Source organism: Nycticebus coucang, chromosome 1 (genome assembly GCF_027406575.1).
Source record: "Nycticebus coucang isolate mNycCou1 chromosome 1, mNycCou1.pri, whole genome shotgun sequence".
Taxonomy (NCBI): domain Eukaryota; kingdom Metazoa; phylum Chordata; class Mammalia; order Primates; family Lorisidae; genus Nycticebus; species Nycticebus coucang.
Window position 1 is genome coordinate 68,460,989 of NC_069780.1, and position 24,834 is coordinate 68,485,822.

The 24,834-nt window shown below is 36.6% G+C and overlaps 1 protein-coding gene across 4 annotated transcripts in view; it reads right to left on the bottom strand.

The window, feature by feature from the left end:
• The window catches only part of INPP4B (inositol polyphosphate-4-phosphatase type II B), an 881,338-nt gene that overhangs the window by 335,313 nt on the left and 521,191 nt on the right, over window positions 1-24,834 (bottom strand). For all 4 annotated transcript variants that reach the window (XM_053582182.1, XM_053582180.1, XM_053582181.1 and 1 more), the window contains 2 exons: window positions 21,477-21,595; window positions 19,164-19,280 (listed from right to left, as the gene is read on the bottom strand). In XM_053582182.1, coding sequence (XP_053438157.1) covers window positions 19,164-19,280; window positions 21,477-21,595 — 236 coding nt within the window. The remainder of the gene's footprint in view (window positions 1-19,163; window positions 19,281-21,476; window positions 21,596-24,834) is intronic.

Here is a 24,834-nt window from a genome sequence, read left to right on the forward strand (position 1 = left end):
GAGTTTGAGACCAGCCTGGGCAAGAGCAAGATCCCATCTCTAAAAAATACCCAGTGCTGTGGTCGGTACCTGTCATCTCAGCTACTTGGGAGGCTGAGACAAAAGCATCGCTTAAGCCCAAGAGGTTTAGGTTGCTATGAGCTGTGACACCACAGCACTCCCCAGGGTGACAAAGTGAGACTCTGTCTCAAAACAAAAACAAAAACAAAAACCCCCCAAAAAACCCAAATATGCTCTATTGCCCCCAATTAACACATGAATAAGGAATGTGACCAAGTCACACTAGGGATGCCAGACTAGGGTTACCCCTGATATGCAATCATATCCAGTTTATGTATTTGGCCAGATTCAAATGTGTTCTCTGAGATGGAAAGATTCTTATTTCCATTATAAATGTAATATTGGACCAATGACAATAAACCAGGGAAACAGAAAATCGTTAGAAATATTACATGCTAAAGTTTTTGATGAACACATGAGAAGCCTACCACCCTGTATTTCCTATCCTCCTGTATTAAGATACCCAAATACACAAAAAGTTCACTGTTGTCTATAGTAACGTTTTCTGCTAAGCCATGCTGCCATTATAACCATGTAAGCTCCCCAAGACCAAAAAATATAAATAATTTGCTAATACAAAATAACTCATTAAAACAAAGGTCACCATTTGCTAGATCTTTAATTTTTGTTTCTAGAAATAAAAAAGTTTAATTCTTTTCTCATTTGCCTCTAAACTAATGCGGTAAAATAAAATCATAGTTATAATAATAAATAGTTTAGTATCAAGTGATGATTCTTTTCTGTATCTATAGTTCCAAACATTGGGTTAAAGTCTGGTATTTTCAATAGTACCATTATCAACTCAAATTCAGTGTTTCCAAAACCAAATGATTCCCTTTCTTCCAATATTCAACATTTTAAACATGTTAATAATAACACATTTTTTCCTAATCCCTGGAATAAATGATGTCTATATAGCATGGAACCATTTACAAAAAGAAGAAAAAAGTTGTACATATCCATTTATTTATTCTTTCAAAAAATATTTGTTCTTTCAAAAAGCATCAGCTAAACTCTTAGGGTTTTGATTTCTCTCTTGGCTAGGTTCTCAGATTCTTCCCCAGAGATAACAACAACTTAACTGCTAAGACTCTCCCTTCATGTCCTAAGGAAGCCTTCCTTTCCCAGTACATCCAGGAAAAATAAAAAATAAAAAGATAGTATCCCATTGTTCTGGCTTAGGTCATAGGCCTAGAAATTATGATAGAACATATTGATATGCCAATAGTTATAATGATTGCTTAAACAATATTGCAATTTATATTCATTCTCTCCTTCATACCTCCTTTTCTAAGAAAACTTGATAGATTAAATACTCAAGGTCATGGCCTATAAACAATCAAACTCAAGTCTATTCTTCCTAAGGTCTATATTCCAGATATAAATAAATGCCTTCATAATAGTCAATTACCAGCCTGGGCCAATGTCCAGGAGTATAGATTAAAAAATTACTCTCATGAAATATCCAAAACATTGCACAATGAACCTCCAAAGAGTGGGTCTAGAGTTCTAAAACTCTTTCAGGTTTTCCTTTAAAATAAATCATGCTGATAAAAGTAACTCAGACTTTGAATAGATTCCCTAGTTCTTATATATACATATTTTAATGTTGTGCAATGAAGAAAAGGAAAGGTGAGGAAGAAATAAAAGGCATCCAGAAAAGAAGTCAAATTGTCCCTCTTTGCTGATACATGATTTTGAAAAGACACAGAAAAACCTACAGACTCCACCAAAAACCTCTTAGAATTGATAAACAATTCAGTAAAGTTGAGGAATACAAAAGCATACAAAAATCAGTAGCATTTTTATATACCAACAATTGGTTGAAAAAGAAATAGAGAAAGCAATACCATTTATAATAGCTACAAAAAAAAAAACCTATGAGTAAATTTACCCCAATTTGATCATTACATGTTTTATGCACGTAACAAAACATCATATGTACTCCATAAGTATGTATAATTAGTATGTATAAATTTCAAAATGGAATAATAAAAGCAGAAAATATTATAATACATGCATTTGGTTCTGCAACCAAAAGAGAGGGTTGGAAGGTATTTCAGTGATGGTTCGGTTTCCCTTCCCAAGTCCTTACTTAGTTTCCAATATGAATTGTGACAACTATAGAAATGTGTGTCTCTGATAGAACAGGTTGGCACATTCTCTAGGACATAAATTAAGGTTGATGACATCCTTTCCGTTCTTGTCATTAGCAGAACTGTTTCTTGTCCAGGAAGGAGTAGTTAGCTCTGTCTTCTAGTACTGGAAGTGAAACCCAAGTATCTTTACTACACTGACTCCCGCTACCTTGGTATCACACAAATAGTACCTCACATGATTGTTAAAGTTGATTTGACCTCAACCCAGGCCCTGAACTAAGGACTGATTTACCCTCTGTATGTGCTTACAAAATACAGATATACCCACAAACGCCCACAGAAAGGCATGTAGTATGCGTCTCTTCTGGGCTTGAAATATAGAGGAGTTTAAGCAGAATCGTTTATTTTCTTTGCCAGAACAGGAATCAGTCTCAAATAGCTGCAGGCTCTAACGATTACTATTTTGAAAATCTGACACTGTGTTATGCCGCAGAGTGGAAACAGCTCTGATTGAAGATCCAAGTTCCGTATGTGTCATAAGTTCTATTTTTGCATCTATATTGAGTAGATTGGTGCCCTTTCATAAAGCAGAAAGTGTTTGAGAAGATGAATAGAGTAACAATATTTGACCTTTTAAGGTTCTGAAAACCTAAAATCTCAAAAGTTTAGAGAAAAACATGTTTCAGTGAAATTCTTAGAATTATTTCTTTTGAGACTTGAAATATACAAGTTAAAACACTCTTGCGCCAAAATATAATCTGTATTTGAACAATAATTATTATCTACCATGTTATTGGTCGTCATTTTAGAGTGTGGTGATTAAAGAGCACAGACTCCAGAGCTAACTGGCCTGGTTCAAATCTGAGAACTTCTGAACAGTACTGTGACTCTGGGAAAGCTGCTTCATTCCACTGTGCCTCAATTTCCTGCAACTGAATAAATCTAGAAAGTGGCTATAATAGTAATAGTATCTATGTCTTAGCTGACTTGTGAAGATTCAGTGAGTAAATCTGTAAATCCTAGATAACAGGGTATAATACGGAGCAGTGCTATTACGGTTTGCTCTTACAATAATAAACATGAGGATGAGTATATATTTAGAATGTAAGTAAAACGTATTTGAACATAAATATATCAGGTCCAGAGTTACTTGGGGAATACTATCTTTGATAAATTTGCAGTTGAAAGTTTTTCTATGGTTATCGTTAAAACATACACAAAACAAAACAGAAACTTTTCCAAAGTTTAGCACTAAAGTATTATAGTGCTAAAATATAAATAAAGATCATATAATAATATGTGTGTTAAAATCATCAACAATAGCAGCTGGGATGCACTGAGCAGCATTGTGTGACAGGCACTCTACTAGAAGCTTTGCAATAATTGTCTCATTTTGTTCTTGCAAATCACCTTATGTAACAGACACTCTTCTGAGTGACCAGAAGCACACAGTGGTTAAGTAACTGGCCCATGGTTACAGAATTAATACGTGTTGGAGTCTGGATATAAATCTTTCTTTAGGTCAGCCACAGTCTGGAATCTTAACTGTAGTGTCAGGGACCCCTGTTCTAAGCAAAGACATGTTTTTATGTTAGCATTTTTATCTCATACTTTTTGTCAACTCTCTAGATTGCTTAGCAAAACTACTTTTGCTTTAGCCAAAACTAATTTGGGTAAACATGTTAGAAGATGTAGAATAAAAAGGAGTTTTTTACAAAATAAAGGGGAGAGAGCTTTCCCATCCTAACACAAAGGGGGTTGAAAGGACAGATACCTGTTTTATCAGTTTCCCTTGCTATTATTGGTGTCCATGGGACACAATTTTTGCCAGTAAAATTTGAGGAAAAGTCTGGGACATGTTTACTTTTTTGAATAAAAGGGACAAAATAAGAGGTTCTGCTCCTTTTCCCTTTGCTTCCTGGCTTAGAAGGCAAACACAAGGCCTTGGAACATCTATGTCTTTCTTGTAACCCTGCAGCGAGAGGCAAGCAGGTAGGATAAAGGTCATGATGATTAGGTAGTAATGGAGAAAGAGACAAATTCTGGGCTTTTGATGACATCATTAGGCATCTGAACCGATATCATCAATTGGCTACATCTGCACTTTTTGCTGTGTGAGAAAAAAATAGGCCTAATGATTTAAGCTACAGCTAGATGTTTCTAGACAATATAAATTGTGTCACTATCCCTTAATTCCATGCAGCTATCCTACTTCCACATGATTGCTTAGCTATTGCCACCTGGATTTCCCATCTGCATGACAAATTGATCATAATATAAATTAAATTAATATAAAGTCTGTGTATACATCATCTCTTTATTCCTTCTTAATACATAGCAGCATTTTATAGAGTATAACAATATTTAAGTGAATTAATAAATTATGAAACGACCAAACTACAATGTAGAAAATATAATCTCTAGGAACTTCCGTTCAGAGAAAACAGTGTGAAGATAGTAGTTCTTCTCAGCACTTGACTATTTTTATCTTGACATTAACATGCTGGGACGGATCTCATGATGACTTGACAACATGGCTCAGCTTCACTCTGATGTCATGTTTTCTATACCAGAGTCTCACATCTCTAACTTACCTAACCCAAGACAGGCACCAAATTACACTGATTTTTAGTATGATCATAGCTACTCTGCAGCAAGGTAAGTTAGGGTTATCGACACTGACATGAACAACAGAAGGCCATCACGGCACTTTAGCACGTGTACTCAGGTCCAGCAGCTCTCTGAGTGTGACATTACTCTGGACATCCACAGAGCCTTCAAATGGTAATTCCCTTCCCCTCACTGAAGAAATTCAACTTAAAGAGGAAGCTCTTAATAACATCTACAAGAATGGTTATCTCCACAAGTGAAAGGAAATGAAGGAGAGTTAGGTAGGTACCTTCATACTATTCCTGAGAAACTTCCTATAGACCAATGAGTTCAGCAGCGGAAAACCTGCATTTCGGACCACATTTCAGTGTGACCTTCGGCAAATTATTTATATTCAGTTTCCAGCTCCCTGATACACATAGTGATACAATGGGGTCCCTATGAGGTTCAAATGGGGTACTAAATGTACAAAGTCTTTGTAATTAATGAAGTTTTATGTAATTTATTGGTTATTTATTTTCTGTAATGCCACAAGTAACAAGGTATCCCAAAAGATGCCCCTGAAGTTGCCATACATTGGTACTGCTCTAAAGGATAAAATGATATGTGTAGGTATCCGGTACGGCTACCATCTCCTTTCATCTGATATGCATTCACATTACTTATACTCCAGCTTGATGTTTTGGTAAAAGCATTTGATTCTTCTATTTGATCTTTGATTTTTCTGAGAATCAAACCATTTTCCCTATATTAAAAAATTACAATAAAACAAAACAAAAACAAACAAACAAAAAACCTCTTTTCACATTATTTAGGGGGCTATGGTCTCAGAAATTCCTCCAAACAATCTGACTAGGTTAAACATTCATGAATTTCATATTTCATGAGGGCAGGCTAGAGAAGAAACATTCTGCTAATCTTTTTTTCTGATAAATGTCTTTAAGAAAGCAAAGTGTAGGGCGGCACCTGTGGCTCAGTCGGTAAGGCGCCGGCCCCATATACCGAGGGTGGCGGGTTCAAACCCAGCCCCGGCCAAATTGCAACCAAAAAATAGCCGGGCGTTGTGGTGGGCACCTGTAGTCCCAGCTACTCGGGAGGCTGAGGCAAGAGAATCGCTTAAGCCCAGAAGTTGGAGGTTGCTGTGAGCTGTGTGAGGCCAAGGCACTCTACCGAGGGCCATAAAGTGAGACTCTGTCTCCACAAAAAAAAAAAATAATAAAATAAAAAAAAAAAAGAAAGCAAAGTGTAATTGTGATGAAGGTAGGCAAAAAATTCTTTATCCACTGGTTTTACCTTCTGCCACATTCAAGGTCAAAGAATCCTACAAAAGCCTTTCATTTAGAGCACTTTGAATGTTTCAAATATCAAACTGGATGATGACTCCATCAGAGGAGTGAAAAAGGGTCAGAGTGACTTGCTCGTCAACCCGTCAGGCATGAGCATGATTTGAAAAGTGAATCTGAAATAAGAAGGATTTGCTTTTCTTGTTTTTTCTCATGTGTGGTTCCAGAAGGACCCACAAACACACAACTATTTCTAACCCAAGACAGAAATGAGAATTATGTATCAAAATAACTTGATTATGATGGAAAGTATGAGCCTGCTTATATAGTAATCATGTTGTGCAGATTTTCTCCTCTTTTGGAAAGAAATACTCACTCAAGAAATGAATGTTGGAGTGTCAGAATGCAGAGTACCAGAGTAATGAAATACTAAAATAAAAACAGAGAAAACAAGTTTTTATTCATTGCTCTTCATGTGTTTCAAACTGAAACATCTCTGGGGCATCAGCATAGCTCTGTACCCAGACATAAATCACCTGACAAGAACAGACAAGATATCCAGCCTGATCAATACACAGGGAGTAGAGTCAACCTCGTGGAGTCTGATAGCATCAAACTGCTAATCCTTCTCTTAGAAACACACAGTGTCACTTGGGAAAAAACCCTTGTGTGCAAGAAAAATATCTGCAGTAAGCGATACTGATACCTGCATTTCTATTGTATTTTCAGTTTCCAAATCACTTTCACGTGTTTCTTATTTTCCTTCCAGTCATGGAAAGAGCAAGTATTGAAGTCTCCATTTTAGATTTAGGGAAACTGAGATCCCAAAAAGGTAACTTGTGCAAAGTCACATAGTAAGTACTAGATCTTAGGCCAGAGCTTCTGGCTCTAAACTTTATGTTCTCTGCTCTCAGAAATCTGTTAGGGGACTCTCGATCCCAAGTTTGAAAATGTCCCAGGTACAGTTGTTTCCAACACCGTGTGTACTGATTTTCCCACATTGGTGTGCAGAAACTTGGTTCTTACATCCCATTTGGTGGGGTTTTCAAATGCCCCTTATTATCTATTAGGATAGTTTATTTCCAGTTTGATATTATCTTTTCTCAGATACTTGCTTAGGTTGAAAGTTCAAAGTCAAACTAATACCAAGGGAAAAGCTAGTATTTAGTCTGCATGTGTGCCAGGAGAAGAGGAATGGGCAGGGAATGAAACAGAATCTGAAAGGCATGCTTCTGCCCTTCAGTCTACACTAACTGAAAAGCTTCTCTCTAGAGAGAGGAGAACATTTCTTGTAATATTAACCTTGCCCTAAGGATATTTTTGGCTTTTTCAGCCTGCAAATGAACATGAGTCTAAGATTTAAAGCTTCATCTAATATACACATGTATGTATATATAAAACTTTGTGAATGTTAGAGTACGCGCTGATATTTAAGATTGTATGTGTGTGTGAAGACTTAACCACAGGTCTAGAGTTTCAAATATGATTTTCCACTTTCTCTGTTGCTCTGAGGCCAGAGCAAGCAGCAATGCACATTTCACTGTGTCTCTTACATTTGAGAATGAAAAACAAATGTGCTAGCTGTAACACACGTTTCAAATTCCCCGAGTGGGGGTGGAACTGGGGGCTGTGCTGAGTGAGTTCTCGTTTACATTTAAATCCCGTCCAATTGATATTTTCTAGGGAAACTGCCTTCTCACATTACAAAATGGTAATATGACTATCAGTAGCCTTTTCAAATAATTCAAATAGTAATTTTTAAAAAATCAGTATATTTAAAATTTGAGTACAACTACAGGCCCTGTTGATTAAACAAATCTATATGGTGCCTTGCAAAAGCTGCTGTCTTACTCAGCTTTGTAGGAAAGACCATTGTCTTTGTGGATTCACACACTGAATTCCTTAGGATATGGTATAAGGAGCAGCTGCCACCTCAGCATTGAGCTCCAGCCTCAGTGAGCACATCCTCAAAGACAGCTTGACTTACTGCCATGAAACCTAAGTAACCTGACTCATGGCAATATAAAAAAGAAAATCTTTGCCATTTGCAAACAGATGTCCCTTAACATTTTTCAGCATGTTACATTACCTTCTGGTGTGGTACACATGACTTTTCTCAGCCAGTTTAAAAATAACTTTCACATGAATTTAAATACCAGCCCCAACCTAGTTGCAATTATCATTCCATTTAAATGACTCTGAGGAAAGCCTATGCTTCTTTAGAATTTCCTTTTGTTCCTGCTGTGCAGCATATATAAACTTATAGTAATTAAAAGCTATTCCTAGCCAAAGCAGATTAACCTTTTAAATAACTAGTTTCTGCTCTTTTCTAGTCAGACAAAATATTTTGGCAATGCATCACATTTCAGCTTTGCAAAACCAAGCAGTTACGGGAGCCAATGCAAGACACGTGTCCCCTGTGCCCACGTCAGCCTGTGTAGGGGACAGCTACCATCGGAGTGTTCTCTAAGCATCCACCTGCACTTACAGCTGTGCCAAGAACACCTGTGTGTGGGTGAGACACAAGACTGGCCAGCCAGGCGCTACAGGGCTAAGCCACTTGTCAAATGGTAACAACTGCAAAGTGTTTGCAAACTGTTAAGAATCCCAGAGTCTGGAGAGACAACTTGAAGCAGAGATAATCTCAGTACAGGGTCCCAGTTGCACTCACAAAGCTCAGTGGTTGGTTATCGGATCATTTGATTGGTGTTAGCATGTAAAAAGATAAAGTATCTAGATGTACTTTGAAGCATGCATTCTTAATTCTCCAATCTTCTTGACTATAACAGCACAAGATGGTGCTTGGCTATTGCAGATACTAGAGTCCCCTTATAAAGTCCCCTTAGGTACTTCAGGGAGTTCTCAGTATTCATCAAGGATTACAAATGGTTGCCATCCTCTTCCTCTTCTGCTCTGATCCACCTTGGTGATATTTTCAGCTGCTAACTTTCTTTCTTTTCTTTTCTCTCTCTTTTTTTTTTGAGAGAGAGTCTCACTATGTTGCCTCAGTAGAGTACTGTCACAGCTCACAGCAACGTCAAACTCTTGGGCTTAAGCGATTCTCTTGCCTAAGCCTCCCAATGCCCCACTATTTTTCGGTTGTAGTTGTCACTGTTGTCTGGCCAGCCCAGGCTGGATTTGAACCTGCCAGCTCTGGTGTATGTGGCTGGCGCGCTAGCTGCTGAGCTACAGGCTCCAAGCCTACTACCTTTATTTTTTAGAGATACTCACCCACTATAGGTCCCTCACATGTCCCTAGCAACTAACGCCCTGCCCCACACCCACCAGCTCTCCAGGATGCCACTTGCTCACAGCTGTCCCTCCCATGGGAGACTGTGGACAGTCCTGATGTATTGAACCTTCAGGATGTGAAAGGAACACTCTTTTCAGGACAATGTATTTTGTGCAGAAGTAATGAGAATGACTCTCATCTTCTAATAAGAGACATTTATTTTATTTACTTAGAAATAAGAAAATCTTTCAGACAATTCAAATTGGTAGCTTTATTATGCTATTGTTATTATTTCATCTTTTTTTCTCTTGCTTCTTCATTTACTTCTCTCCTTCTCCCCATTCTATCTACTATATGCACAGCTGGCCCAGGCCAGGTTCAAACCCGCAACCCTCAATATATGTGGCTGACACTGTCACCATTATGCTATGGGTGCCAAGCCTCTTGCAGAATTTTTAATATTGCTTAGTTTTCTACACTTATTCCACATAAACATATTTTTATACATAGAATTATAGTATTATGTTTTTCCAGATGAAGTCATTTTACCAGCATTCTTTTCTTAAATAATGCATTCTTTATGTACAGTTTTAAAAGCATCTAAACAGTTAAAAACCATCTCATAGTTAATTATCCTGTATCCTGGAATTGGCTTCTGTATTCAATATTCTGTATCATTCCTCTGCATGTTCATTTCTATGGTAAAACCATACAGATTTGATTGCGAATGTTTTATGTTTTATTTTGATATCTAATTTGGTAAGTCTTATAATTTTTAAAAATGTTCTTGGCTATTTCTTGGATATTGACTTTTTCCCCATAAATTTTAAGAAAATTTTATTTTATGTTCAACATCCCTCTTTCTATAAAATACTTTTGAGATTTTATATGGTTGCACTGAATTTATAAATTCAATTTGGGACAATTTATATTTGGACTTTTCTTCCAACATTGATATATTTTCTCATTTTAAAGGACTTTATTGTATATTCTTCAATAAGATTCTATATTTTTATAATTAATTCTAGGTAATTAATACTATAAAAGAAAGAAGCTGTGACCTACAAATACAGTCAGTTGTAACCAACTGACTTACCAAATAATCATGCTAGATATTTATTTACTAAAATCTCTTCGGCTTTCTAGATATGTGAATCCTATCAATAAAAGAATAGTTTTGTATACTGATCTCCAAATTTTATATAAGTAATATGATTTTCTCATTGTATTTTCTAAAGCCCTTAAGAAAATAGTAGTAAGGATGATAGCGGTTAACTAAATGTCTAGTTGAAATGATTTTAGCATTTAATTGTTTATAAAATATATTATTAGGATAAAATTTTATTATATTTTTATACTCTATTTCTTTTTTTAATTAAGTATAGTAACTAGATTTATGAAATACCTCCTTAGCAATGTGTTTTCTCCTTTAGATATTAACAAAATGGATCGTGTTGATAGATGTATTTATATTAAGCCATGCTTGCTTTCCTGAAATATACTCTACCGGGTTGGAGCATAATTTTTTTCCCAAGTGGATGAATTCTACTGAATACTGATTTATTTATAATTTTTGTACTTGTTTTTAATTGAAATTTGGTTATAGATTTCTTTTTTTAGACATTCATCAGTTTTTGGTATTAAACTTACCTAGCCCTCATAAAGTACTTTGGGGAACTTTCTATTTGTTCCCTCTGTTAACACAGTCACACCACTGTGTACCAGAGAGTCACAGAAATTTCTATTACAATACTCGATAAAGGGCACTGAAAGAATAATTGCTCCCCACCTAGCCAGGATGGTTCTGGGCCAAACCTGACTGCCCTAGATTTCTGCTTCCTTATGAATAGGGACCAGAAAGCTTCCTCATATCTGCTGAACAGATACCCATCACATCAGATTTACGTGGACATGACTAAGACTCAGTCTGTGGACATAACAGGCCCAAACCACAACCACCCTCCAACTCCCTTACCATCCTTCTCAAGGCTATGCCATGAGAATTTAAAAATAAAACTGCTCACTACTCAAAAACTAGCAAGAGTAAAAAAATAAATAAAGAGAATCCATTCTTGAAAGTTGAATGGAGGTAGGGCTCAGCAAGAATTTAGGCTATCATTCCATTAGGAAAAGTAGGGTAGGCTATGCTTCTCTAGGCTGGTGATTAATTATAAGGGAGTTGCCCACCTCTGAAAACAGAACAGAAAAGTGGCCTTACCCAGCTACTTCTACTTAACTCAAAAATGGAAAATTAATTCCAGATATTTTAATTGTAAGGTAGGTTAAACAGTTTTTCTGTAAATTACACATTCATAGACAGTCAAAAGTGAAAATACTAAAACTACAATCCTTTCATTTTCTTGAAATAAGCATTCATTCTGCTATAGCCAAGAGATTTTTATCTATCTATTCACTTATATATTGTTTTACATTTTACTTTTAATTGACAAATAATAATTGCATGTATTTAAGAGGTACCACATGATGTTTTGATATATGTTCACACTGGGGAATGCTTAAATCAAGCTAATTAACATATCTATCATTTCACATGCTTACCATTTTTTTGTGTGGTGAGAACATTTAAAATCTTCTCTTTTAGCAATTTTGAAGTTCAACATGCATTGTTGTTAGAGTCACCATTCTGTGCAATAGATAACTAAAGCTTATTCTTTCTATCTGAAACTTTGTACCTTTTTTCCTTTCCTCACCAATTCCCTCCCTCCAGCCTCTGAAAAACACTATTCTGCTCTATACTTGTGTGAGTTAGACATTTTTAAACTTCATGTATAAGTTAGAGTAAGTGGCATTTGTCTTTCTGTGCATCCTTCAGGTTCATTCATATTGTCACAAAAAGCATATTTTTTTTTCCTCTGGGGGGAAGAATAGTATTCCAATGTGTATACACACCATGTGTTCTTTCTCCATTCGTCTGTTGATAGACACTTAGGTTGCTTCCATGTCTCAGCTGCTGTGAATCATGCTGCAGCGAGCATGGGAGTGCAGATGCCTCTTCAACATACTCATTTGAATTTCTTTAGATACTGACCCAGAACCAGGATGGCTAGATCATATGGAAGTTTCATTTTAATCTTGTGAGGAAACTCCATACTGTTTTCCATAATGGCAGTAGCAATTTACATTCCCACTAACTATATACAAGGTGGGTACCTTCCATACCTTCACCAAAAACGGTCATTTTTTATCTTTTTAATAACTGTCACTCTAATAAGTATGAGGTGACATCTCACTATGTTTTAAATTTGCATTTCCCTGATGCTGACTGATGCTGAGCATTCTTTCATGGAACAGTTAGTGATTTGTGTATCTCTTTTGAGAAATGTTTATTCAGGTCTTTTGCTCATTTTTAATTGGGTTATTTGTTTTCTTGTTATTGAGCTGTTTGTATTCTTTGTGTATTTTAGAAATTAGCCTCTTATCAGATGTATGATTGGTAAATATTTCCTTCCAACGTATGTGCCATCTCTTCATTCTATTGTTTCCATTGTTGTGTAGAAGGCTTTTATTTGGGGACAATCCTATTTATTTCATTGTTGCTGTTGCCTGTACTTTTGAGGTCATGTCCAAAAAAATCTTTGTCCAGATCAAAGTCAGAGAGCTTTTCTCTTATATTTGTTTTCTTCTTCTAGTAGTTTTATATTTTCAGGACCAAAAGGTTTTTTTCTTAATATTTTTTTAATAAATAAAAGATTAAACTCATTTTCTCATTCCACTGTCAAAAAGCCAGTCTTTTTCCATGCAAACACCATTCCTTCCTTGTGGAAAGTGTGGAGGTATCAATGAATACTCTTTCTTTTCATTGTGAGAATCAAGAATAAAAACTAAAAGCAAACAAAGCCGCTGACAGATAATATAGAATAAGTATGTGTGAGTGCAGTAATAGTAAGACAGAGATAGAATCGAAATGTGAGAGGAAAGGAGAAACAATGTGAGAAACAGCACGGAGTGTAATGCACTTGGTATTTAAATTGCAGAGGAGAGGAAATATGACACAGAGATGCAAATGCAGACGTACAGAGAGCAGCAAATTGCTCAAGGGAAGAACTTAAATATGAAGGACTTCCACTTCTGGTTAAAATTAAAAAATTGCAAGAGACTGTCATCCCAGTTGTAACACGGAGAAGTCAGACACACCACAAAATCATGGCTTTTGTTAAATGCATCAGAAACCTGAGGATGGAAATTAGCCAGAATCAAATGAAATGCAGAGAGCAGAAAGGCCTTTCCTTGAACTTTCCTCAAAAAACTTCAAAATAGAGGTCAGTAACATCCAGCAATCCCGCTTCTAGGTACTTAAGTCAAATAACTGAAATCAAGATCTCTAAGAGATATTAGCACTCTGCTGTTCACAGCAGTGCTGTTTATAAGAGCGGAGTTCTGGAAACAACCTAACTGTCCACCAATGAATGGAAAAAGAAAAAATGTATACATATACGGTGGAATATTATTCAGCCTTAAAAGAGAAAATTCTGTGATATGCAATCCCATGGACGAACCTTGAAGACATGCTGAATGAAACAAGCTAGTCACAGAAAAATAAACATCACATGCTTCCACTTACACCAAGTATCTAAAATTGCCCAGCTATAGAATCTGACAGCAGAACTGCAGTTTCCAGGGGATGGAGTATGGGGAGGAATGGTGAGTTGCTAATTAATGGACACAAAGTCCCAATTATTCGAGATGAGTTAAGTTCTAGAGATCTGCTGTACAACATTGTCCCTGTAGTAAAAAATACTTCAGGGAAGACTTGAAATTTTGTTAGAAGAGTAGCTAGCTCTCAAGTTAAGTTTTCTTAACACAATTTTTAAAAAGCACTAACCATGAAGGAAAAAAATTGGCAAATTTATACTTAATCAGAATTAAAATTTTCTGATCAACAAAATACATTACTAAATTATTAGGCAAGCCAAAAATTGAAAAAACTTATAGCATATACTGTCACAAAAGCACTTGTATCTAACATTCATGAAGAACTCTTCAAAATCAAAAAGGAAAAGGAAACTTTTTGTTTTAAATAAGCAAAAGACTTGAATGCTTCATTAAAAAAAAAGATACAAGAATGGTCAGTAAGCGGAAAGAAAAGTGATCAACATAATTAGTCATTATGAAAATAAAAATTAAAACCACAATGAGATACTACCTCATACCCACTAAAATAGGTAAATGAAAAATATTGATGATATCATGTGGTAGAAGAGTAACTGGAACTTTGATATCTTACTGGGAGTAGTAGTATAAAGTCACATAATAACTTGGAAATATTGACAGTTTATGGAAAGTTAAACATAAATCTGACATATGACCTAACAATATTTAGTCAGTATTTACTGAAAAGAAAAAAAAGCCCATATTTATAAAAATATTTGTACCAAAATGCTCATAGACCTTCATTCATTGTCAAAAACTGTAAGCAAACTAAATGTCCATTAGTAAGAAAATAAATTGTGGCATATCACTGCAACAGAATGCAATAAAAAGGAACGAGCTATTAATTTATGAAGTAAACAAATTAATCTAAAAATACGATGGGCAAAAGACCTTAGGTACAAGAAAGCACATACTATATGATTTCATTCATATAGATTTCAACACAAACAAAAAAAAAAATCTATAGTAAAGTGGTTGCCTCCAGTAGTGGGGTGGAGTGTTAATTGACTGCATAAAGGCACATAGGAACTTTCTGGAACAATGGAAATGGTCTATATCTTGCCTTGAGTGAAGGTTACATGGCATATGCATATAAAATAATTGCAAATAAGATGGAAAAACTGTTTAATTGTATTCAAATTATACCTCAATAAAAAATAAATATACTCTTTGTTAATATATATCACTTTTCAACAAGTAGAAAGGAAGTGAACTTAATTATGAAGATTTTAGAACTCTAAGGTCCTCCTATATGGAACTATAACTCCTCTGCAAACTATGACACAATGTACAGAGGAGTTGTTTCAAAATGCAAAGGCTGAGTGAATGAACAGGTTGAAAGAACCATGCAGTACACAGAAAAGAAAAGGGGAAAAAATCCTATGGGACTAAAGCAAAACTTTGAGACATAAACATAGCTATTTCACAATAACTAATTGTGGCTATTTTTTTCCCATGAAGAGTAGTTGCCCGCTTCATTATAAAATTTATTTGGATATATACAATTAGTTATATATGTTTAAGTACTTAAAAAACTTGGATATAGCTTTTTGTCCTATATTTAAATACTGACTTTTTTCTCAATTAATCAAACGTTCAGCTCCAAATGAAGAGTGCTATTATTAATGTACCAATTTAAGTAAAAATGCCATACTGTCGGGGTGAACGTGGGGAAATCCTATGGACAATGTATGTATTATAACATAGCCTGGAAAAAATAAGAGACCTCTGACTTTGCCTATTTAAGTTCTCAGAATACCAATTTTTTCATCTTTGAAATAGGCATAATAATATTTCCCTCAAAGGAGTTTTACAGAGAGTAAAGAAGAAACCATACAGAACATATTAAACCTAGTGGTTTGTATGTTCTTGGTGATCTAAAATGTTGATCCTTTTTCCTTACCTTACCTTAAAGAGGGAGAGGAAGGCCAGCTAACAAAATTTGTGTCTCAACAGGAGTATTTAAATTTAAGCTTCTTAAGAAGCTAATTTAGAAAAGTGAGCTTAAGTCAAAGAATATTAAATGCAAAATGAACTTATCTTCCATGGAAAAATGTAAAAAGTGGATACTTTGTGTAGGGAATTATACTGTACACGATGCAATAGATTTACATCCAATCTTAATAAGGCCATTTTTCCGAAAGTTTCAAACGCAACAATAGTCAAAAATGTCTTAGGAAATACCCCCGAGAATGTTCAGTGACTGCTGGGCACCAGATTTGGTCTCATAGACTGAACATTTAACAAGTTGAGGACACAGTAAACATTTATTTACCCCCAGAGCAAAAGAATGGGGTCAATATGCACTTCCGCAAAATAGAGCAGAAATTCAAAATTTTACCACAGGCAAAAACAATTTTGTGACCTAATCACATGTATGCAAATCTGATGGCTTTAAAGAGCCTTGTTCATTAACTTCCACATCACCACATTGTGTAGGATGAAGGAGAAAGAGAGACAGTTTGATGGTGATGTTCTTTGCCTTCCTAAATTTCTCCTTACCCTGAATTTTCTACTGTAACATATGAAAGACTCAGAATCCCAGCTTTACTTCCTAGAGCTGGGCACCATAAATTAATGCCCTTAAAACACTTGTCTATGTTTCAGTATATATCCAGAAGCACACAACCAGTATGTATCCAGAAGACACAAACTTCACCGTTAGAACTTGAGTTCTCATATCCTAGCCATGGGCTTCAGCTTAGGGTTTTAAACTCCTCACCAAACATCTGGCTGTTAGACTAGCCCATTCAAAGGAAAATAGTTTCCTCATAGTGAGGAAAGTCACCAAAAGGCCACTTTCTCCTACTAAGGACCCCACCATCCCTATAATCCACCCTTTCCCCCCCCACCTGTCAAGCAATATCTATCAGTTGGCCACTAAGGCAGAATTTCTGCAATGAATAGGGAAAGATGAAGGACACAGCAGAAGGAAACAGTAGTTATTCTGAGTCAACAGACTCTTCTCAGGTGTTATGATGATCTGTTACATTTCTGCTAAAGTGACTCAGATATTCGATCTTAGGCACACATGTTTGGAGGAGTCTAAGAGCAACTAGTTGGTGAGGTAATAGTTGCACCAAGGGCACAGAGAATAGGTCATCACTTTTCTTTAAAAATCATATTTATGCAAATGACTGTAATGGCCAACTAACACATTTATTTGACTTGTTAACTCCAAGTATTGATAAGCTCAATAGGAAAACAGAAGCAACTAAGACATCTCAATCAACTAATAAGTATTCAACCAGTCTAGAAGATCTGATTGTGCTGGGTGAGTATAATATGATCAATAGTTTGCTAGGACCAAATATTTAAACTACTTTTTAATACACATACATAATTCATTAATCCTCCAAAACATATAAATATTTATAATCTCATTTCTTATCTCTTAAAAATATCATGATCTTAAAATATTAGGTTGTTAAGTGCTTTTAATTAAAGCCCTACTTTAAACCACTTGCTGCTTCCTCCTACCACTCAGTCCAAAGAAAAACTTAAAAAAATGAGAAAAAAGGGGCCCAGGATAAAAGACTACATGTCCATGGGGACCGTTGGCATATTAATGAACTGTGTTTCTATTTACACTTCCATCACTAGAGCTAATTGTTAGCTATTTATAAGGAAGAGGTTATGACTTAATTAACAGCATTCGATAAATGAAAGCTGATTGCATTTCTTAAGTATGTTCAAATTTCAAGTCTTATTTCAGAGCAGGAGTTCCAGTTCATCCTATACTTTTATGTGATCACACTTCTGAGCAAGAAAGAAAGTCTTTAAAGGACCCCAAATAATTAGTTTCCAGAACTGAAGTCGACAGAAAACACAATAAATGAGTAAGTTAATTGTCTACCTCTAGAGCATTAACATACATGCATATTTTAAATGAAGGAGACTGAGGAGACAGAAACACCTTTGGTATCTAATATTTCTAACTCTGATATTTCTAAATACTTCCCAAACCCAAGTGTTTAGGGGCAACATTTTCATTTCTATAGCATAGTGGTCCTGTAACTCTGCCACTTCCATACACTCTGCCCTGGTGATTCCTAAAAATCCCTTAGTTTCCACTTTCCCTTTCATCCTGATGATTTCTCTCCTGCCCCCCACCCCCCAATTTATGATTCTTTCCCCTTTCTCTCCATTTCTTTCTCTTCTCTGGCAGAAGGTTTAAAAAAGGAAAAATAGAACAAACAAAAAACAGTAACTGTGCCTAAGATTGAATATCTTAGTAACTTTAGGACCAAAGTGTGGGTGAGAGTTTTGCCTAAGTGAGGGCACAGTTTAGCTACATTTTCCCCATACAAGGCAGGTCCAGCAGAATCCCTTGGCTTCAGCCAGAACTCTCCTGGAAACCACTGGGCCACCTGCCATCTGAGAGTTTACTGCCTAATGCTTTGCTATTGACCATCGATACTCCCATGGCTCCTGCCTTGAAAACACACAAATTCATGCTAGGAGGAGAGATTTAAAGGGGAGGGCGGCCTACCTTTTCTCAAAACGTCCCTGATAGCATTCTCTCCTGTACAAGAATTTTAAGAGTATCCTCTGCAGACAGTGTGCTGGGTACTTAACTATCTAATCAGAGAGAAATGATTCAATTGGAAGAATATTCAGACCAGATTGGAAGACTGAAGAATTTAGGACAAAAGACCATTGGGACTTTGCATAGATCGACATCGAAAGATCACTTAAAGCTTCTGCCTAGGGCTTCCAATAGCCTTTTCTGTTTGCTTTGGGACCAGTAACTAGTCAGGAAAAATACAAAGTTATTCTCAATACAATATGCAAAAGAAAAAAATGTAACAGTAGAGTACTCTGTCAATCCTCTGCTTTAGAATCATCACAATATCAAAGTTTTGAAATACTATTTAATCTTCTCCATTTCCTCTTTGCCCATAACATTACCCCTTTAGCTTAAAACTACACAACAATAACAATAAATGCAAACCAAGAGATCAAGTCAGCCTTCCTGAAAAAGAGCAAAATCGGTTCTGAAAGCTTTTGCTTCTGACCAAATGCCAAATTGGCACTAAGCCAAATGAATTTAGGAAGGGGGGAAAAAAGCAATAAACTACAAATATAAGACAAGCATAAACACAGCACAAATATCCTCTTTGAAAAACTGCCAGTTACATCTAAAACCTAATAGTTTGGAAAAGCGTATCTCTTTCTTTTCCCCAAGAAAGAAGTGCAAGTACTTACAGTGTCATGAGACTTGTCCTTGACATCATAGACTGTGAGTTTTATTTTGGTCTCCTCATAGATGGGATACTCATATGGGAATGTGACACCAGTTAAGAACAGGGGGTCTCTTGTTCCCTGAAATAGCACAGACAGACAACTTTGATTCAATAAGGCAGCAACTGCACTCAGCAGCATGCAAGGGACACATCAGAATGCAGAAAGTATGTCTCTGTCTATTTTTCTAGGAAGTAGTTCAATTAGAAGAGAGCCCTGAATTGCAAATGCTGCTCATTGACAACAGCATGGCCCAGGGCTGTGGATAGTAAAGGGAGCAGCATAGTTGTCAGAACTGCTGACAGTGAGTCTTGAAAACACTTTATATCCATCACAGGCAGATTCCTTCCTTAGTTTCAGCTGTCAGTTCCTTTAAAATACATTTAACAGACAGAACCAGTAATTCATGCAAATAATCTAAGATATTGACTGATTAAATTAAAATGAAGCTATTTTCTCATAAAGAACGATTTGGTAATCTTATGCTGACCATTTATTTCCCTTCTATAATGACCCAGTTGAAAGCCATGCTCTGATAATGTCCATTTGTTTTTAGATGTTCAGCTGTTACTTTTTCCCCCCAGACCAATTTGAAAACTAATGAAAAAAACTCTAAATATGATGGATCTAGGGCTATAAAATTACCAGCTCAGGATGCAGTGCACAGGATATTTCAATGCCTTGGAATGCATTTTTAGACACGTGACACCCAACATTAAATTAAATTATACACAGACGTATACACACATACACACACACACATAAATACACCTAGCCAATATCACAGGGATGTTTGCTAGAGTTCTATAGATCAATTGTCAATGGAAGTCTCTAAAAGCCTAAGTTATTTACTCATTCATTCACACATCCATTCTTTTATTCAACAAATACCTTTGCTCGGCACGGCATCAGACACTTGGGAAGAGGCAGTGAATAAAACTACCCAAAATACCAAAAAAGGTTTAAATATAAAATTTTGAAAGTTGTCAAACAATTTAGATTACAATTGTTGTTAAACAATTTAAGATAATAAATTTTATGTGCATATTATCACAATTAAAAGGGGTGAAGACTCAAATAAACAAATAATAAGTAAATGAATGTTAGCAACATTTAAAAATAAAAAGACTAACACATGAATTTTTAATAAGAAATGAATAATTTTACAATTGTAGTCAAGGTGTCTTTATGTGGGTAACATTTTTGTTCATTCAACCACAGTATTAGTGGCGTGCGTGCTCTCTCTCTCTATATATATTTATTTATTTATATACATATAAAACAACTACCCAACTAGCCCTGGGTCCTAGAGTTTCCAAAGGGCAGAATCAGGGCTCTAAGCAGTATCTGGGTCATTCCCATTACAGAAATGATTCCAGTTTAGTCTGAATCATTTATCCCACTGCATCAAAGCAGCTGGTCAGCAGTGAGTAAGCCAGGTCTGGGGCAGGCTAAGTAGGTTCTTACAGAGAAACTCTGCACTCAGAACAGATGCAGGTCCCAAGTCCAAGAAAAATAAGCAAATCTTAAGGAGTTTAGAGTCTACTTTCTCCAGCCCCACATGTTTAAGTAAATATCTCTTATTCACTCAGGCTGTGAAATGTGTGATTAGAACAAAATAATCAAAAGGGAAACACTTCCTCTTTTGAATCTGATCCAACACAATAACAAGTTTCCTTCCGACACATTGTGAATGTTGTATTAGTAACAATAAATGTAAATAGGAAGCCTCTCCTCTGGTGAGTAATATTTACACCTTTTGCATTACAGTATCTCACATTCTACCTTTCCTTGAAAAACATCATATTTTGAAAGACAAACAGCAGACAGTATCAAGTTTCCACTGACTGACTACAGAACAGGAAAAAAAATAAAAAGAGCAAAACCACTTAAGATGTTAAAACTGCTCTCAGTCTTCTCTGGTTACTTCACAACTCTCCTTTTTTCTCAAAAATAAATATTTATTTCATGTAATTAAAAATGTATGCTTTTTTCTCTATTTTATGCTGTATTGGAGATTTAGAATGGGAACTTTTTTCTAGGACAGAAAAATAAGGATTCTGTTTGTTCATTTGTTTTGTTTTTTTATTATGGAAAGAAACAAGTTCTCCCATTTGTACATTCTACTGAATTACCAATGCATACTTAATTATCTCAGGTCTGCGGACCTTTATGACAGAGGATAGTAACTTGTTTCAGCTGTTTGCTCAAATCCAGAGATTTGTGGGGAGGAGGGACAGAGAGAATGAGAATAATGCAGGCACCCAGCATGCTCACCTCCACAATTTCGGTGCTGGAGTATCTTATCAGACTCTGCTCCGTGGGGTGGATCACCAAGATCTGCACCAGGGTATTCAGTTTCCGATCACGAACAGGAGCCACAAGGTCCTTGCATGCTGTCGGTGGCAGAGGAAAGAGAAGGACAAACTTAACACTCAACTCAGGGAAAACGTCTGTCCCGAGTTGAAAGTAAACTTAGCTACAGCGCTGAAAGAAATCTCCTGGGACTCAGGCTGGTTTTACAGAGGAAGTCCTTTGGAAGTACCTTGCAGAAATAGGAAGTCACGTGCTGCGGAGCTGAATTGAGAGTTCATTTCCACTGACCACATTTGGAGCCCGGCACGTCTTGACTGCTCCGAGATCCCAGCTCTAATGCGTGACTGTGCACACACACTGCTCAGCGACTTTGAGGATTTTACTAGTTATTAAATCCTAGGCTTTAATTCACACTCCTTGAGGAAGTAAGCTGATTTGGGCCATGTCCGGAAAACCTCGCTGCTCCTTATTGACACTGGTTGTATTCATTCAAATGCTTGAGCGCACACGTGGTCCTTACCTCTCTGTTCACTAGACCGGGCCTCCCACAGTCAAGTACACTAACAAAGGCCAGGAGAGCAGTGGTGACCCCACCACAGCAGCTCCCAAAGAGGGGAGAGGAAACAGAAGGGATTGAAAAAGCCCTGGGTCTGTAGACTGCAAATCAAACCAAACCTGGCAGAGACGGGTTAATCTTGCCCAGGAGCCACAACCGTAAAGAACTTTCCCTTGAGACTCCAGGCTCATATTACAGGCACTCACCACCATACCATATTTACCTGAATATATTCTCCTCTCACATATCATTCCCCAAGGAAAATGTTCCTTTTCAGCAAGTGCAATCGCTTCTCTCCTCACTATGCCCCCCTCATTAGAAACAGTAATTTCACTCCTTGAAGTTGGGTTGCTGAGATGCAAAGTGCCCTCCCCAGGGGTTCCCCAAGCCTCAAGTTCATTCCTCTGGTGGCTGCAGGCTGGAGCTGTAGACTGGGAACTGGATTTGGTGGAGAGGGAGTGAGGGCTCTATACCATCCTTCCCAACTCCTCTGACCAGAGCAGGAAGGGAGAGAGGACCAGTGTATTTAAGTTACTTTGTGGCATTGCAGCAACTGGCAGGCCTTCATCCACTGGGACAAAACCTGAAACTTGAGTGCAAAAGAGATTGTACATGAAATTATCACCTTTCAGCGTCTTACAGATCAGCTCTTAACAAAAGTACAAGGAGAGAAAAAGTGGGAGCTTTGGAATGAAAAAGAGTCTGGTTTTCCTCCAGTTCAAATTGCTAAACTACACGGGGAAAATTATTTAACTGCTTTACTTCTGTTCTTCTTGCCAGATGTTGGGATTCTGTTACCTTCTGTAGGACATTTTGTTATAACGTTTCCTTATTTAAACCACATCCCTCTACCAATACAGCAAGCTTAGGAGAGTCTATATGGACAAAAAAATAGCTACAGTTTATTTAACCCTCGCTATTTTATTCTTTAAAATAGACCTTTGAATTATTATTTTGGTTTTACATATTAAGAACTAGAGACTTGGAAGCATTAAGTGCTCCCATTTACAGGACTAGCATTCCCCGGTTGCTTGCCTTCTACTAATCAGTTTTCTTCCTGGCATACAGACTTGCTCGCCTGCACAAATGCACCACTCTTTGGAAGCCCCACTAGCATGATTTTTGAATGCTCAACCCAAGAGAGCTGCAGTTTAAAAAATACTGATGCAAAGTTTCAACAACATCTACATTTTACCGGAAGGAGAAAAAAGCTAGCTTTAGATTTTTACTGTTCTTTGGTGGTTATTTTGATCATTTCCTCTGCTTGCCTTACAAAGGTGTTTAATTTTATTGCTTATTCTCTTGGCTGTCTGCCCACAGTGAACAGCTCTCTCTTCATTTACTGATATTGACATATACTTCCCTTTGGATTTTAAAGCAAGGGACACTCTATTTCCAACACAGGCTTTGCCCACTTTTTTGCTGCATCTTCATCTCTATCTTGTGAGCTCATGACACCTTTGCTCAGAATAAGTTGCTTCTTTTCTGAGTTCTTATCAGACTTGACTGTAGTCTGTGGTTATTTCTCAGAAGTGAGCAGCTGTTCTCAATTTCATCAAAGAAACGCTTAGACTTGTTCCCCATAAAAGTGGAGGAAATTTCTATTAAACCAAAGTGTTTTATCCAACCCAAACTGCAAATACCCTGGTGCTGATAAAGTAAAAACAATAATACTGGCACTTTGTATTTCATTATATTGTACAACCTAAACGCAGTCACAGAAAACAACAGTAGTGCCTTCCTGGGATCCCCTTATTTCTTTTCTTCCTAGGAGCCCAGAGCTCTTGCTATTCTCTAGGGCAGTGGTTCTCAACCTTCCTAATGCCGCGGTGCTTTAATACAGTTCCTGTGGGTCGCAACCCACAGGTTGAGAACAGCTACTCTAGGGCTTTACACAGTAAAATGTAATGGAGAGACCCTGAGATTAGGCAAAATTCCTGAGATACTGTCCCAAATTTCCTGCTTTTTAGATCTGTGAGATTGAATAAATCACAAGCTCTCAGAGATTTCAACTGTCTCATCTCTCTATCCCCTTCTCAGAAAGTTTACTGATATTATTTCACTATCTATTAATACTAATACCAACATTTACCAATATTTGGAGATTTATTATTATGTAAAATTGTTTTCATTGACTCTGTCATAATCAGACATATCCTTAAAAGCGTCGCCAGGTTCAATATTTCCTTGTAAATACCAAACCGTTTCATTTCATCAGGTGAAACCTGTACATATCATGGAGCTATAAATCCCTAAACTGTCTCATGGGAAGGTGGTAAATGATGAATGACCAGATGGCTTCAGGAAGATATTACTAATTTGATCAGTACAAAATCTAATGTGCATGGGGATTATTCAGAGAATTCTGAAAAATCTTCTTGTCAAAAATCAAAAAATATTTTATTAGTCTTCCAGCCATACTCACGCACCACTGCTCATCATTCAAAAAAATTGTACCCCAGGAACAGCCTGCATAAATGCACTTCCTCAACTCATAAGACTAAAGAACACAATATTTTAGGATTTTGCTTCTGTTGCATTTTTATTTAAAAATTCTGCTTAATTGAATCAAATAGGTAGTTAAAAAACAAATGCTCCTCTGTAATCAGTCATTTATCAACAGATTTTTGCTTTCATTTATACCTTTTGACTAGCTTTGTTCTGGGTTGAATTATTTAAATGTATTTACAGAACCCAGAAAAGTTTAAGATGTCTATAGCTTGGGCTTCAAATGTGTTTGTGTCCCCTAAATTGACTATTGTT